Genomic DNA, 17,528 nt, shown 5'->3' with positions numbered 1-17,528 from the left:
GGGGTATTACTCAGAAGGGTGGTGGGAATGGGTGATTGGCAGATAGCTGTGATGAGCCTGTTGACGACTCTTAACGACTGCAATAGGTCTTACAGGAAAAAGCAAGGGGTGAGAAGGTGAAAAATGGCTTTGTCATGTATAATGAGATAAGAATCCAAGGTCTTTGTTCAGACCAGGTGTCTCCTGGAAAGAGAAGCTGCTGAATTGCAACTTATCATCAAACTTAAAACCATGGAGACACCTGGTCTGAACAAAGAAATAACTTAGTTGGTCTTTAAGGTGCTACTGGAAGGAAATTTGTTTTGTTTTGTGTTTTTAGATTTAGAGGTGACCTTTAGACTGAAAATGTGACACTGCCCCCAAACCCATCCTGGGGAAACAATAAAGAAACATAAATGGATTTCAACTGGGACAGGATTTAGGTTACTGTTTCCTGAGATAGTCATTGCAGAAAGAAATCCAGTAAGATACTACATTTTCTGGAAGCATTTCCTGCTATTTTGATTGTATAAGCTGAAGCTCTTTATCTATACTTGCACATCATGTACTTACTTCAAAATGTTTTTTATTGCTGTTCCACCTCTTGACTCATCTTCACCTTTGATGCCCCATTCATAGTATTTCATTGTGACATTTATAGGAAGAACCTTTTGGACCCTGCCTATGTTATTGGGTGGAGGAAAGGAATTACAGATGCTGATCATGATTAAAATCAATAATGGAAGTTAAATGCCAAGTGACAGGACTCAAAATATGCTACTTGCTGAAGAAAGCAAGGTGTTCAATAGAATTATGTGATATTCTGATGGCCTGTGCTTTACAATAGATTTTACTGCAATGCTAAATCAATGGGCTTGTGTTTTAATACTTTGCAGCAACTTTGTTGAGCTACAGCTGGGCAAAATGTGCTAGCAGAGCCTCATTGAAGAGGAAGAACAACTGTGCATCTGGAACAGAAAAGTTTGGAAACCTAAAGCAAGTGCCAGTCGCTTAAGGTAAGTTCTTACAGAAAAATCCTAATCTAAAAGTAAGGTGTGGTTGCTGCTTTTGTGCACCACTTCCATAACTTTTGAGCAGTGTTAGTGGGACACACAGAGAAATTAATATCCCTGACTGGACCTCCCAGCACATTTTTCTTTGTTTAAAACCAATCAAGCATCCTCTCCATTTCAATTGGTGGTGCATTGCTGGGTGGGGAAGTTAACCCTCCATTTCTGTAATTTAGCTAATGTCCTGCCAAGGCAGTTGTTAGCCACGGAGGCAGGAGCTGGGGAAAGACAGATACAATAGGGCCTGGGAAGAATTAAATTGGGTTGACAAATGCTGCCCCAAATCTACAGACCTGATCTGAATCATACTCATTCCTCCAGTGATGGTTTCTAAGCAAAGACACCTCCCCTCTAGTCTGGCCCTTTTTTCAACTAGTTTTTACTACATTTGGGATCAAATATATTTATTGAATGTGAAGACTGCATTCTCTGAAAACACTGTCCACTCTTAAGCTTAACAAAACTATCTATCATTTTCAATTGTTTGAGAAAAGCCAGACTACTTGCTCTGTTGGATGAAGTTTGTTTTCATTTCACATTTAAATCTATTATCATGGCTTTAAAAATCTCAACAGCAAAGTTATCATGAGCTTTCTAGAAATGAAAGGGTGATAAATAAATATATTTTAACATGTACAAAAGTTGCTTAAACAGCAACGATTGGCAAAATAGTGGGGAAACAATTTTGCTGAAAGCACTTGATTTTGCAAATGTCATTTAAACATTTGAGTCTTATCAATGTGCAACATTGCAATATAATTCAGTCCATTGAGTACAGTCCTGATTATATGACATTCAGAGTGCATGAGATTCTGCTCATAAGCACAGGATGCAAAATTATTTATCATAATATAGCAAAGCATGCATGAATAAACCACCCATTCAGAGCCTATTTGTCTTTCTTTTGGCATTGGCTGCTTTGTATTGTTCCAATAGTGCAAAGAAGACAGCCATCTTAACAGGCTGTCTGCTAATTGCTCTTGCACAAGGAGACTCATTAGCTGGCCCAAGAGTCCATAGAGTCAGCTTCATTTAGAGGGCACAATTCATTGGAATAAGCAAATACGGTTCAAGTTAATGAAGGTGTACTTCATTGGATGTAATGAATGTATTGCTGTTGCTGTAATATGGTGACTTTGAATGGGAGGAGACATACACAGTAATTGAAATAAAAACTTCCCAGAAGTTTTCTGTAACTAATTCCCTCTTTTTATCACGTCCTCAGTCTTCTTTATGAGATAATTGGAGTTATATTTCTATAATTTACTTTTCTTCAACACTTTCTCATTATTTCTGGCAATTAGTTGAGACACCTAGAAGGAATTGTCCCATAGCAGATAAAAATGAATTTATTTAATAAGATGGCACTACACTTTTCAGAAGAAACTTTGTTCAGACTTTTCTAGTAAGCAGGCTGATGAGAGCTGAAAATGGCTGGCCCTTGGGAATACCACATTAGGACCTGGGCTGTGTGTTTTGTACTCCAGACTGGTGATTTTGTTGATATATGAATATAGTTTGTATAACTATTTCTCAAGGGCTAAGGCAGTTCTAGGTACTCTTGCTTCAATTGGAGCTGTTAATCAGAAACAATTAGTATTTGGCAGCAAGAAAAGTCTTGCTTCCAACAAGTGATAAGAAAGTTCAAAATGGCAGTCACTTTACATGGCCAGCCTGCACATGAGGTGGACTGAAGTAGCGACTTTGGCTGGCAGAATCCCATGGGTTTCTCAAAAAGAAGTTGTGCTAGACAAATCTTATATCTTTTTATGATGGAGTTACAAGCTTGGTGGATCAGAGGAATGCTGTGGACATAGGGTATCTTGATTTCAGTAAGGCTATTGACAAGCTCTCCCATGGTATTCTTGCAGAGAAGTTTGTAAAATATGGACTATACAAGGTAACTGTTGGGTGGATTTGTAGCTGGTTGACTGACTGAACCCAAAGGGTGCTCACTAATGGTTCCTCATCATTCTGGAAAAAAGTGATGAGTGAGGTGCCTCAGGATTCTGTCCTGGGACCATTGTTGATCAACATATTTATAAACAACTTAGATGAAGGTACTGAGGGGATGCTGAGCATATTTGCATATAACACCAAACTGGGAGGGGTAGCCAGTGCCAATGAAGACAGAATCAGGATTCAAGATGACCTTAACAGGTTGGAGAACTGGGTCAAAACTAACAAAATGAATCTTAATAGAAACAAACATAAGGTTCTACACATAGACAGGAAGAGTCAGCTGCACAAATATAAGATGAGGGACATCTGGATTGCCAGTAGTATATTTGAAAAGGATCTAGGGGGTCTTTGTAGATCACAAGCTTATCATGGGTCAACAGTATGATGCATCCTAATGCTATTATAGGCTGCATCAACAGAAGTCTAGTGTCCTAACTAAGGGAAGTCATAGTACCACTCTATTCTGCTTTGGAGTACTTTGTCCAGTTCTGGGCACCACAATTTAAGAAGGAAATTTGCAAGCTTAAATGTGTGCAGAGGATGGTGACTAAGCTGATAAAGGGTGTGGAAAACAAGCCTTATGGGGAACAGTTGAGAGAATTGGTTATCTTTATCCTGGTAAAGAGGAACCTGAGAAGAGAAGAAGAGAAGAGTTTGGATTTGATATCCCACTTTATCACTCCCCTTCAGGAGTCTCAAAGCGGCTAACATTCTCCTTTCCCTTCCTCCCCCACAACAAACACTCTGTGAGGTGAGTGGGGCTGAGAAACTTTAAAGAAGTGTGACTAGCCCAAGGTCACCCAGCAGCTGCATGTGGAGGAGCGGGGACGCGAACCCGGTTCACCAGATTATGAGACTATTATGAGAAGATATGAGAGCTATCCTCAAATATCTAAAGGGCTGTCACATAGAGGATGGAGCAAGTTTGCTTTCTCCTGCTCCAGAGGCTATGATCCAAACCATTGGCTTCAAGTTACAAGAAAGGAGAGTCCTACTAAACATTAGGAAGAATTTTCTGCCAGTAAGAGCTGTTTGACTGTTGGACAGACTCCCTTGAGAGGACTCTCCTTCATTGGAAGTTTTTAAGCAGAGATTGGATGGCCATCTGTTATGGATGTTTTAGTTAAGTTTCCTGCATTGCAGGGGGTTAGACTACATGACCCTCACGATCCCTTTCAACTCTGCAATTCTATGATTCTGTGAGTGCTAGACTTGAAATGGGAAGAATTGTAGTCCAAACCTCACTGTGATACAGAACTTACTGGCTGTCTTTGGGTATTATTATATGACTTACCTCAAAGAGTTGTGGAAATCAAAGCAGTAAGACAGGATTCAAGCAGCCTGACTCTTATAGATTGTTGCTGCTGAGTTATGCTGTTTATCCTTTATTGCAAGTTGTATGTTGCCCTACTCTCTGTTTGAGGAATGGGCAATTCATAAATACCCAATACACCCTCTCCCTGCCCAACAGTTTTTGACATTGGCTTCTGTGTTGCTGGCAATGACATGATCCATACCCGATCAGTTTTCTTTTAGTTTAGAGAAAATGTGAATAAGAGAGGACATGAGAGAGTTGTATAAAGATATTCATGGTGTGGAGAAAGTGGATAGAGCTCTCTCTCTCTCTCTCTCTCTCTCTCTCTCTCTCTCTCTCTCACACACACACACACACACACACACAAATAATACTAGAGCCACACAATGAAGCTGAATGTTGGAAGATGCAGGTCAGGCAAAAGAAAGTACTTTTTCACAGTTAAACTATGGAATTTTCTCCAACAAGATGTAATGATAGACACCAACTTGGATGACCTTAAGAGAGAATTAAACAGATTCATGGCAGATAAAACTATCCATGGCTACTAACCCTGGTGACTATGTTCTGCCTCCACATCAGGAGGCAGTTCTGAACTGTTTGCACCTATTGGCATTGACTCCACAGTGTTTCACACAAAGGCACATTTCAAGCCCTGGCTAGAGCTGCCAGGAATTGAGCCTACAAACTTCTACACGGAAAGCAGATGTTCTACAACTCATCCTGCAATAATTTATTCTCTGCAGGTACACCAATATAGACAGTTTGCCCAGGATGAAAACAATTAGCTTAATTGGGAATCCCCAGCTGTGATTAATTTTATCGTACTTGCAGAGCAATATTTACAAATTTTCTGAACTCTGCTCTTCTCAGCATTTCAGGAGAAAGGTCAAGTAACACCCCAATTCATGCTTGGCTAATATCAGGCTCAGAATTTTGTTGTGGGGCTTGCATGAAGGCAGTCATCATGCAGTTGGAACAAAATATTTTTCCCCAGTCATTTTCCACTGCCAGAATATTTAGATTGTATTCAGAGTGTGGTTTCAGCTGTGGCCCGATTCACTGACAAGCCTAATTTGTCTTATTAACAAGCTGGATTATGGCCGAGGTCATTACACATTAATTGTTGGCTCCTGTGCAGTAACCAAGCTTGGGTGAACGTTGATGAACGTTGTCGGTGGACTTCTGCAAGCAGCTGTGCATTAACTTACAAAAAAATTAAAAATCTATTTGATTCTTCTCCAGTCAATCCCAAAGCAGTAAATGCATTATCCCAAACTCATGTAGTGTCAGATATTACTAAAGAGAAATACAAAGGATTTCTTTTATATACACCTTTTTGCAGTTCATTCATATGGTAATGTTCTGTCAAACTTCAATGTGTATCCCTGGGTGTTAACAGGTACTTTATCTGCTGATGCTTTGTGCATTCACATCAAAATATATTTAAATAAGAGGAATCTAGTCCCAATTCATGTAATTTCCATATTTTTATTTTTGGGAAAAAAGAAAATCCTTCGCTATATAACTAATGCATGGCTGATTAGTAAATGTTTTATGAATTCTGTTCCTGTGATGGTTGTAAAGTACATCAGTTAGATGTAATGTGTACCAACAGACATGGGAGAACAGCTGAATTTTAAGTAGAACGTTTTGCCAGTGTTTGGCTACACATCTATTATTTCCATGACCTTTGAAGAGAGATACAAATGTAGGTGTATGGATTTGAAGTCTATTCTTCTTACAGCTAACATCCATAGGCGTCTTCTACTAGATGTGATGCATTGTTGTTAGAGATGCATAATTGGTAAGCAGTGCTTTTAAGATCTTTCTTACTAGTTGCTGATTAACCTCTAGATGAAATTTTAAAGTCTGTTTTAAAAAGCAACATTTGTTATACATAGGGATTGTTGAGTTTCCACTGCATCGCAAAGTAGCCACTAAAGGCCTCTTCATGCGCTCAAAAGAAAGGGGCAGCAGAGGTGGAATGTGGGGTGGATGCAGGTACTCATTCAACAATCCTGCCTCCAAGCCAGGTTTTCCTCTTCCACTCCTGATTGTGAAAAGGTCTAAAGAGGTTTGAGCATGCTTAGAAACCTCATGACTGGGAACCCTTATGAAGCAAGGTCCCCAGTTGCAGTGACGATTCTGAGTGCATATACAATGGTACCTTGGGTTAAGTACTTAATTCGTTCCGGAGGTCTGTTCTTAACCTGAAACTGTTCTTAACCTGAAGCACCACTTTAGCTAATGGGGCCTCCTGCTGCCACCGCGCCGCTGGAGCCCGATTTCTGTTCTTATCCTGAAGCAAAGTTCTTAACCTGAAGCACTATTTCTGGGTTAGCGGAGTGTGTAACCTGAAGCATATGTAACCTGAAGCGTATGTAACCCGAGGTACCACTGTAGCTGAATGTGCTTAGCAGTTGCTTCACATACCCAGTTCCCTTACACAATTGAAGCCTGCATGGGTTGTTTTAGATTAATGCACGGTAGTTGCATCAATGTGGTAAATCATTAGTGTGCAATGAATGGCCACATTAGCAGAATAATCCCCTCCCCTTCCTGCTCCCTTGAGGGCACTTTTTTAATGTGTGAAATCTGAGATTGTTTTGTCTTCTGGAATTACGGTAGTCATTAATACCATAACAGCCTCTTACAATACAATCATATGCATGCTTACTCAGAAGTAAGTCCCACTGTGTTTCAAGGAGTTTACAGTCTAGTCAGTGTGCTTAGCCTTGCAGTCTTAATGCAGCTTTTGCTGTGTATGGAAAAGAGAATATCAAATTATTTACATGTTTGCTATATAGATTTCAACTGATAGTTACCATCAGCATTACTCATGCCTTTGTAAACAGATTCTTAGAAGTCTGATGAAATCTATTCATTCCAGATTAACCATTATCACATCTCTTGTTAGTAAAGAGAACCAGGGTGATGGTGTTTTATTGAGTGCCATAATGACTTAGATGCAGGTTGAAAAAGTGAGGATAAGATCTCTTCTTCCTAGAACATTCATGAGCAACATAACTTTTATCATGAAAATGCTAACCAGCCATCTGGCCTAAGCTAACGTGGAGAAGGCATTTGGAATACTGCCTGTCTCTATGTTATTCTACATGGTAGTTCAACACCACCACCCCCGTCTCTGAGCTACAAGAGACTACAAGGGCTCCAGAACATACACAGAGTTCAGTTTCTTTGAATAAGGAAGACTGAAGACTGTAGTATCCTTAGAATATATGATTTTATTTATACCCTGATCATAAGGTGGAAGGTTCACAGCACCAACACTGCAACAGATCTTGCTTCCTCAAGCCCCTCCGCAAGGTCATAGCTTTGGTTTTAGCACAGAGTATTGGGTCTTTTAAACTCACAACTTCAGTTTAGAAAAAGGATAGCTCCTGGCCTGTTGTTCTCTTACCTACAAAAAGATGTGGTCTCCAGCTAGTTGATCGGGGAGGGAGACTTCTTATCCCTCTCATGAAAGAGCATCACTAGCCAGGTATCTTTGTCTCAATACATTTGCACTTAACCAACTCTTTAGACATGTAAATTGATGCCAAACAGTCTTGGCTGGGCCCATTACCTTAATAGGGAGATTGGTTTGACCAGTTCAGCAGTCCTTTTTACTTCAAATTTCCATCTTAAAGTTACAAAATCACAGGCTTGGTTGGGACCCAAATATATCATGCAAAGCAACCCCCCCCAAATCCATAACAATATTTTAGGGGTGTGCAGTGGATTTGTCCAAATCCTGAACTGAAGCAGGCTGCTTCAGACAGATTTGGGGCTTGTCCAACCCAAAGCGGGAACTCTCCAAAGCACCCTGAACCAAAATGAGGACCTCTAATGGAATTTGGAGATTTTGACTAAAAAAAAAAACAACTTGTGCAATGTGTCTGCAAAAATTGAAATATTTGTTCCCAAGCTTGCCAGGGCACTGATAGACTTCTGCCACACAGTTAGGTAGCCATGTTGGTCTGCCGTAGTTGAAACAAAATAAAAAAATTCTACTACTGGAAGGATTTTTTAAATTTTGTTTCTGCCACACAGTTAAGATGTATTTGCTCTTCCAAATTTTCAGAGCCCAATTCTTAGATTAACCATCCTTTTTTCCAGCCTTTGGTCTTGTCTTGCTGGCTTTTATACTGATGGTTATGATTTTATTGCTGGTTTTTAATTGTATCCTGGAGGACTTTAGGCTAGAAACAGCACAGGAGGAGAGCTCAATTGTTGCTCTTTGAATAGGAATTACAGTTCAATCTTTGTAGGTAGCTCTGCCTTGGGTGACAGGAACCTCTTCATGCAAAGGGGCCCAGCCAGCTTTTGCAGCTGTTGACTTTGACAGAACAAGGGAGACTGTGACTGCATACGTACTATACCTTTAAAGCATATTCAAAGCACTTTATTCCTCTCAGAGAATTCTCAGCACTGCAGTTTATTCAGGGTTGCTGGAAACTATAACTCTGTGAGGAGTATATTACAGTGCCCAGAATTCTTTGAGGGAAAGAATGTGTTTCAAATATGTGTTTTAAATGCATTGTGTATACACAGTCTATGATACCGCTAGGGATTCAGAAATGGACAACAAAACCTCCTCAGGGTGGAAAAGAAGTGGTGCAAGGTGCTCCTTTTATGCCACTCTTATGGTTCAGTTCAAAAGCACAGCAAAATGCAAGTAGATAAATAGGTATCGTTCCGGCGGGAAAGTAAACAGCGTTTCCATGCGCTGCTCTGGTTTGGCCACATGACCCAGAAGCTGTCTGCGGACAGCTCCCTCGGCCTATAGAGCGAGATAAGCACTGCAACCCGGAGTCGTCTGTGACTGGACCTAACGGTCAGGGGTACTTTTACCTTTACCTTTACCTATGGTTCAGTATGTATCTCCATTTCCATCTCTATTTAGAGCAGGAGGGAGAATTGCTGGCCCTGGGGCAATTCCCTCTCCTACTCTAAATCCCTGAAGAAGGGGAGTCGGACTCCTAGGTCATGACAGATACTAGGAGTGGTGGCATGTTGTTTGAAGACAGGGCTGTATTTGCCTTGCACTTCCTTATCTACCCTGTTGCCCTCAGTTGCACTGGAAGATGCTATCAGTATCAACTACCAGTCTATTCAGCTACTATAGCTGAAATGGGGCTCAATTTGTACTTAACCTCATGCAGTAAGATGTGCTGAGCAAGTCACAGCTTCCAGAGTGCTCCAGATCTTGCTCATTGCTTTGTGACGTTTTAGTTGTTCCTAATCAAGATTCTAATTAGGGCCTTTTGATTTTTCTCTCCCTAATGGATGAATGATACTTATATATTTCATGATTGTAAGTGCTTTGTGGCAGGACCCTATGCTCCCAATTTATAGTAAACACTGTGTTCATGACTGCACAATGATGGTGATGATAAAATACAAATTGTAATGAGAAAAAATTATTTTATAGTGTTTCAGTTATTGCTTTTAGCTGCCTTTGGGTGCTTTTTGAAAGACAGTTAAAAGTTGCTTAATAAGTAATTTAACATTAAAACCAACATATTCTTGAGCAAAGTTATTTCCCCCTTCTTAAACATACACATACAGTGATGATGTTGTGTATGCTAGTGGGTCACACTAGCGCAGGCATAGGCAAACTCAGCCCTCCATATGTTTTGGGACTACAGCTCACATCATCCCTGACCATGGTCCTGTTAGCTAGGGATTATGGGAGTTGTAGTCCCAAAACATAGAATCATAGAATCATAGAGTTGGAAGAGACCACAAGGGCCATCGAGTCCAACCAAGCAGGAAACACCATCAGAGCACTCCTGACATATGGCTGTCAAGCCTCTGTTTAAAGACCTCCAAAGAAGGAGACTCCACCACACTCCTTGGCAGCAAATTCCACTGTCGAACAGCTCTTACTGTCAGGAAGTTCTTCCTAATGTTTAGGTGGAATCTTCTTTCTTGTAGTTTGGAACCATTGCTCCGTGTCCGCTTCTCTGGAGCAGCAGAAAACAACCTTTTCCCCTCCTCTATGTGACATCCTTTTATATATTTGAACATGGCTATCATATCACCCCTTAACCTCCTCTTCTCCAGGCTAAACATGCCTAGCTCCCTTAGCGTTTCCTCATAAGGCATCGTTTCCAGGCCTTTGACCATTTTGGTTGCCCTCCTCTGGACACGTTCCAGTTTGTCAGTGTCCTGCTTGAACTGTGGTGCCCAGAACTGGACACAGTACTCCAGGTGAGGTCTGACCAGAGCAGAATACAGTGGCACTATTACTTCCCTTGATCTAGATGCTATACTCCTATTGATGCAGCCCAGAATTGCATTGGCTTTTTTAGCTGCCGCGTCGCACTGTTGGCTCATGTCAAGTTTGTGGTCAACCAAGACTCCTAGATCCTTTTCACATGTACTGCTCTCAAGCCAGGTGTCACCCATCTTGTATTTCTGCCTCTCATTTTTTTTGCCCAAGTGCAATACTTTACATTCTCCCTGTTAAAATTCATCTTGTTTGTTTTGGCCCAGTTCTCTAATCTGTCAAGGTCATTTTGAAGTGTGATCCTGTCCTCTGGGGTGTTCGCCACCCCTCCCAGTTTGGTGTCATCTGCAAATTTGATCAGGATGCCCTTGAGTCCATCATCCAAGTCATTGATAAAGATGTTGAATAAGACCGGGCCCAAGACAGAACCCTGTGGCACCCCACTAGTCACTCTTCTCCAGGATGAAGAGGAACCATTGATGAGTACCCTTTGGGTTTGGTCAGTCAGCCAGTTACAAATCCACTGAGTGGTAGCATAGTCAAGACCGCATTTTACCAGCTTCTTTACAAGAATATCATGGGGCACCTTGTCAAATGCCTTGCTGAAATCAAGGTAGGCTACATCCACTACGTTCCCTTCATCTACCAGGGTTGTAATTCTGTCAAAAAACGAGATCAGGTTAGTCTGACATGACTTATTTTTCAGAAATCCATGCTGACTATTGGTGATCACAGCATTCCTTTCTAGGTACTCACAGACTGTTTGCTTAATGATCTGCTCCAGAATCTTCCCTGGTATTGATGTCAGACTGACTGGGCGGTAATTATTTGGGTCCTCTCTTTCCCCCCTTTTGAAAATAGGGACAACATTTGCCCTCCTCCAGTCTGCCGGGACTTTGCCTGTTCTCCAGGAATTCTCAAAGATGACTGCCAGTGGTTCTGAGATCACATCTGCCAGTTCTTTTAATACTTTTGGATGCAGTTCATCTGGCCCTGGAGACTTGAATACATCTAGACTAGCCAAGTATTCTTGTACTATCTCCTTAGTTATTCTGGGCTGTGTTTCCTCTGCTGAATCATTTGCTCCAAATTCTTCAGGTCGGGCATTGTTTTCTTTATTGGAGAAGACTGAGGCAAAGAAGGCATTGAGGAGTTCAGCCCTTTCTGTGTCCCCTGTTTGCATTTCACCATCTTCTCCTCTGAGTGACCCCACTGTTTCTTTGTTCTTCCTTTTGCTACGAACATACCCATAAAAGCCTTTTTTGTTGCTTTTAACATCTGGAGGGCCAAGCTTGCCTATAATTGCACTAGCACTTTCAGGCCTGATTTGGTTCTTTCCAGGTCCTGATTACTGGGTGTAACTTTTCCCTCAGTCTAGTTACATTGCAATAATGTAAGGTTGTGTTTGAAGTCCTGGGCATGTATTGTTTTCTCCCTAAACCCAACACAAGATATATAGTGACCACATTCACACTATATAAAATACTATAATAACCTCTATAAGCAGTCAAGGGTTCACCCACATACTTCTGGGAGCTGTAGTTTATTAAAGGTTACTGAAAGCTGTTAGGAGACCTCTATTCCCCTCCCAGAGTTACAATTTACAGAGTGGTTTAACCATCAATCTCTCTTCACAGAGAACTCTCAGAAATGTAACTGCGATAGGGGCCTCTCAGCACCTTTAACAACCTACAGCTCCCATAATTCTTTGGGGGAAGCCACGACTGTTTAAGTGGTATCATATCACTTTATGGACTTAATGAAACTAATGTTTCTTCTCCCTCCATCATGGTTCCATTGCTCTAGCTTTGGGTGGTTTTAGGATATGTAACATAGCAAGTGCCCCCTCTTAGCATGCATTTCTGTGAGTTTTATATATTTCAAATGTCATGAATATGATTCCATGTTTATCTCTTGAATCTCAATAAAATGTCATAGTAGTGTGTTGCTGTATAAATCTGATGGATATTGCAAAACTTTCTGAAGGTAGTTCAGATTATGATCATAAAAAATATTACTGAGCAAGAAATTGACCCCCCCAACTTTCGTATCATCCATTCAAAGATCTCCTCATGCATGTTAAGCCTCTCAACTAGGTAGTAGTAGACTGACATATAAGATTATTTTCAAACTGCTCAGTATTATTGATCTTTAAAAGTTTTAGGTCCTCAATATACATTCAAGGAGATTTTAAAGAATTCTGTTAAATAACATTTTCTGTTAAAACTGCAGATAAAATTTAAAGCATCTCTCATGTGCATTATAAGTAATTCACAATGACAGAATTAACTTTCTTTCCTCAAGATATCTAATAAGCTGCCAGCAAAATGAATTTTGGCAACAGCAGATTTGAAAAAGAAATCAACTTTCATAAAAGTTATTGATCTCCATAACCAGGGCTCTGTACTTGGGAAAGCAACAGGCTCAAGAGAAGGGCTTTTATCAGAAACTGAGTTTTATTGAGAATGTAAACAAAATGGCAGTTTAATGGTTTTCAATAGAGGCTGTCCCAGAGACAGGAGAGGAAAAGGAGACACTATAGTGGGATGGGTAGCTCACACAACAGTTGTGGGTGGCGCCAGAAGTTCTACTCAGAGTACATCCATGAAATGAATAAGCCTAAGTTAGTCATGTTCATTCATTTTAGTAGATGTACCATGAGTAGGAGTAATGTTGGACACAACCCAGAGCCGGCCCACCCATGAGGCAAGGTGAGGGGACTGCCTTTGGTGGCAGGATCCACAGGGGCAGCAGATCTGGCCTTCAAGGAATGTATTGCCCACTGCTGCTGCTGTTGTGTCAGCAACAGCTGTGGCGTGCTCCTTGGAGGCTAAATCTACCCCCCTCTTTGTTCCTGATGTAGATCTTCACTCACCTCTTCTTCCCTGGCTGGTGGAGAGGCACCATTTTGTGTGTGTTGGGCCGGCCCTGATACAACCCAATGACATGTGGTCAATTTTTCCGTCAAGAAAAATGCTACAGAATCTTTTAATGTCAGTATGAATGGCAATATCACCTGTATGTTGGACTGCAGAAACCGTTAGTCAATCTACCAGTATGACAAGCATATAAAGGCTGTCATACGCTCATTCCTGGGAAAGTGGAGATGTTTGCAATCTACTGTCATCAGTGGCCCAGCATTTAATAGGATTAATCATAAATACTCCACACACTTGCAATCAGTCATTCCATATTCAGCTGCTGAAAAAAACATCTCGTTCATTCAAGGCCTCGTCTGTTCAGGGTCAGTTTGAAAATATCTAGGTCACATTCTGCCTTCTTGAGCAGATCTTTGCCAGCTTGTGAAGTAAAATGTTCAGTCTGCCATGGAAATGCATGACACTTCAAAAATTAGACTGCTCAGTGACTGAAGGATGCAAAGCACAAGCTGTCACTCTGTTTCCATGGTCTAGTGTGCCTGGGATTTGTTTGGGTTTTGGTTTGCCGTGGATTTTTTTTTTCCTTAGACCTTTCACCTATGCCAATATTACCACAGGAGTTATTTCAGAACCTTTATCAGCACACAGAATGGGAGAGTGCATAAATATTAGGAAGCAGCCACACAACAAATGGAAACAAATATTGGTGCAAGCATCCAATATACTTCTAGGATTTGGGGTTTTTTTCTCCTCATGCCTCTAGCCAAAGGCATCATTTTGAAGAGCTATTGCTCAGCGATAGACTTGCATGCTTTGTATGCTGAAGGTCCCAGGTTCAATCCCTGGCATATCTAGTTAAAAACATCTGGATGAGAAAAAACATCTGGATGACTTTGTTCCCTGAAACACCACTGCCAGTCAGAGAAAGCATTGTTGGGCCCGACCTTGTAAAGGTGGTTTCCTATGCAATGAGGCTTCCATGCAAGGGTGCACCTGCACCTGCCTTTTAGCTCTGGAAACCAGAAGCAATTTGGGTACCTAGAGGCAAGTGTGTGTATGTGGAAGTGCACATGTGTGAATCAGGCCACATATTGATAAAGAAGAAATTAGCATGAAAAGCATCTTTGTTGATGTTTCAGAGAGATACTAGGAGAGTTGAAATGGCCACCTTTAAATATACATTCAATTCATGGAGGCAGGGGAAGGGACTGTGCCTGTTGGCCCTGCCCCAACTGTCATATGCATAGCTGTCAACTTTCCCCTTTTCTTGCGAGGAATCCTATTTGGAATAAGGGAATTTTCCTTTAAAAAAGGGAAACATTGACAGCTATGGTCATATGCTGTACTATCTTCTGATGTGCATGTATTCATCATAGCATGTGAAAGAGGAGCCTACATTCTCAAATTTCAAACTTTCAGGAGGTGGGGCCAGTGGGGGGTGGAGCTAGAGGACATGGTGTTGTACATCTCCTTTCTGTGTAAGTGGTGTATTCGGTAGTAGAAGCAGAAGTAGTAAGAGTTTTAAAATGTATATCCTGCTCTTTCTCCCAGAGGAGCCCAAGGTGGCAAACACACAAGTGACAAAACAAAACATTGAAAACCAATTCAAATACACATGCAGACTGTATAAAAGTTACTGTATTCCATTGTTCCATGTGCCATTCCCCTGTCAGCATCGCCCTTGAGCCAGTGCCACCAACTGGACTCACACACTTCAGTCCCGACTGGGCTAGGCGAGCTGGGTAGCACTTCCAGAGACCACCTTCTGCACAGGAACAGGTCAAAGTGCTGTGGACTCACAGCTTAGAGTTGTGATTCATTCCAACAAGAAGACAGTCGTCGCACAGCAAAGTACAGCAGAGTATAGCAGAGCATAAACGACTCGGAGAGCAGCTCTGTAGAATATCTTCTTTTATTCTATCTACAACCATAATACACAACTATGTACAGAGCTAAATGAGGTCTAAAGAAAAAATGCTGAACTTCACTGAGTGTCTGCAGCTGCTCTTAGCAGCAACCTTATCTATACACACAATCTCTCTCTCTAACACTCAGTCTCTCTCTGTCTTTGATGAGAGGCTGGAGCGAAATAAGTAGAGAGCAGAAACCACCCCCTCCTCTCTGGAGAATCAGCAGAGCACATCAGCAGATTCTTGGATATGGGAGGGGTGAAATCTCCTCATCCCCTCACTGACAAGCGTCATGGGCTGCACTGAAATGCTTAATAAATGTCCTTTTGTCCCAGAGCCAGGATTATTAATTGCTCTCCCAGGGTTACCCACACGAACTATTTTCCTTATCAAAAGCCCTGATCTCCAATCCTGTTTGCATTACTTCCTTAGAAAATGGGAATGAAGAGCTATGTATACACCATACATATAAAGCACTTTTAAAGCACATTGCTTCCTGAAAGATTCCCGAAAACTCAAGTTTACCCCTCACAGTGCTATAGCTTCCAGAACCCTGAACAAATCTCAGTTCCCAGCATTCTTGGGGGAAATCACATGCTTTTAGATGAGCTTTAAATGTATGGTGTGTATGCAGCCTTAGTGACTTATCTTAGAAGGTTTGGGACAGAATATATGAGATGATTAAATATCACTTTCCTTTTTAGGTAAGGGGGGAAATCTACATTCATTTCCTCTGAGTACATTTCTTTATTAACTTAGAAGATTAGTAATACTGCAAAATCAGTGTTGGGAGGACACGACTGCAGTAAAGAGCAATCTTCTTTAACCTGTATTCACAGGAGATTATGACACTAATTGAAATGGAACAAGTAAGTAGGGGCCAGAGATATGTAAACTGTTGATTGTACCCAACCAAGTTCTCAGAGTAGACCTGCTGCAATGAATTGACCTGAGATATTCATGGGCATTAATTTAAATGGGTCTGTTCTTAGTATGACTAATGTTGAAAGCAAGCCTGTAACTTCACCTACCCAGTGAACATGCCACTTTTAAATTAAAAAGACTTACTATTATCTGGGGCAGCATGGAAAATAAATGAGGCGACAATTTCAACCCATTTTTTAAGTATACATATTTTCATATTTAATCCCCAGCTGGAATCTTTGCTGCCTGCCACAGCTGCAGCCAAGTCATCTTCTGTCATCCCTGGGTGAATAGGATGTCATACCTGTTGCTTTTGGAAGTGAACCTGGAAATTGTCCTTATTGTCCTTTCCTTCTATGGTTGAGGGCTCATGCTTACAGGCTGGATAATGCCTTGCTTAATGACACACACAGCTAAATCGCTACTGACTGATCTCTGCTTCATGTAAATGGCTTTGCAGCAGAGTTATTTATTGCAAGGAAGCGACGAATGACTCCTGTTTGACCAGTGAATTGACTCCACTGCAGCGTTCACAGCAGGTCCAGTGAACCACTAATGGGTTGTTTGCTGCAGGGAGCCCAAAGTATTTTGACACCTGAGGCAAAATCTGTTGCCTGAGGCAGACTGCTTTGCCCTGTTCGATAGAAAGGCCGGCACTTGTTCATTAGTGTGTTTTGTTGCAGCTGAGGGTCAGACAGTTCCTTCAGATGCCTTTATTCGAAAACATACAAGCTGAAAGCTAACTGCTTTGAATGGACCCACCCCACTTCTTTTGAGCTATGAGACATTACCATGTGGAAGGAAGCTTGTGGAAGGAAGTTTGTGGCATTTTATAATATTTGAGTTTATTTTTCACGCATTAGCTGAGCATAGGTGGAGCACAGTTTAAACAGACAGCCAGAGCCACTGCTTTCATCATATTTCCAGAGAGGCAGCCACCACCCCAAGATACAGTTTAGCTTGCAGAGTCCCAAAACTCACACTTCTCTCTTTTGCTTCCTCTGCATCTCACTTGAAAGTTGCTTTTCTATAGTTTCTTTTTACATTCTGACCTAGCAGGGAGTGAGTATTGGAATGGGTGACTGTCAATTTCCTCCCCCAATTTTTCCAATCTTAAATTCAGTTTTCCACATGTTCACATCAGTTTGTGATATTTTTTTAAGTCCTCATGAACATTTTCTTAGCATACACATGCTTGTATGCAACTTTCCCTAATACACACATTCTTGCAAAGCAATTTTCCATCACAGT

The 17,528-nt window shown here is 41.2% G+C and overlaps 1 protein-coding gene across 3 annotated transcripts in view; it reads left to right on the top strand.

Annotated features, from left to right (window-relative positions):
- The window catches only part of LOC310852479 (uncharacterized protein), a 151,813-nt gene that overhangs the window by 130,114 nt on the left and 4,171 nt on the right, over nt 1-17,528 (top strand). For 2 of the 3 annotated variants that reach the window (XM_083756072.1, XM_083756071.1), the window contains exon 7: nt 876-995. In XM_083756072.1, the coding sequence (XP_083612198.1) occupies nt 876-994 (119 nt within the window). In that variant the 3' untranslated portion in view covers nt 995. Of the gene's footprint in view, nt 1-875; nt 996-16,057; nt 16,223-17,528 lie in introns of those variants that run through there. The other variant, XM_083756070.1, reaches the window with a different exon arrangement.

The sequence above is a fragment of the Podarcis gaigeae genome, assembly GCF_964106915.1.
Source record: "Podarcis gaigeae genome assembly, chromosome: 9".
In the NCBI taxonomy this organism is placed as follows: Eukaryota; Metazoa; Chordata; class Lepidosauria; order Squamata; family Lacertidae; genus Podarcis; species Podarcis gaigeae.
Note: the sequence above shows the minus strand (reverse complement) of the source record. Positions and strands in the feature narration are given on the sequence as shown.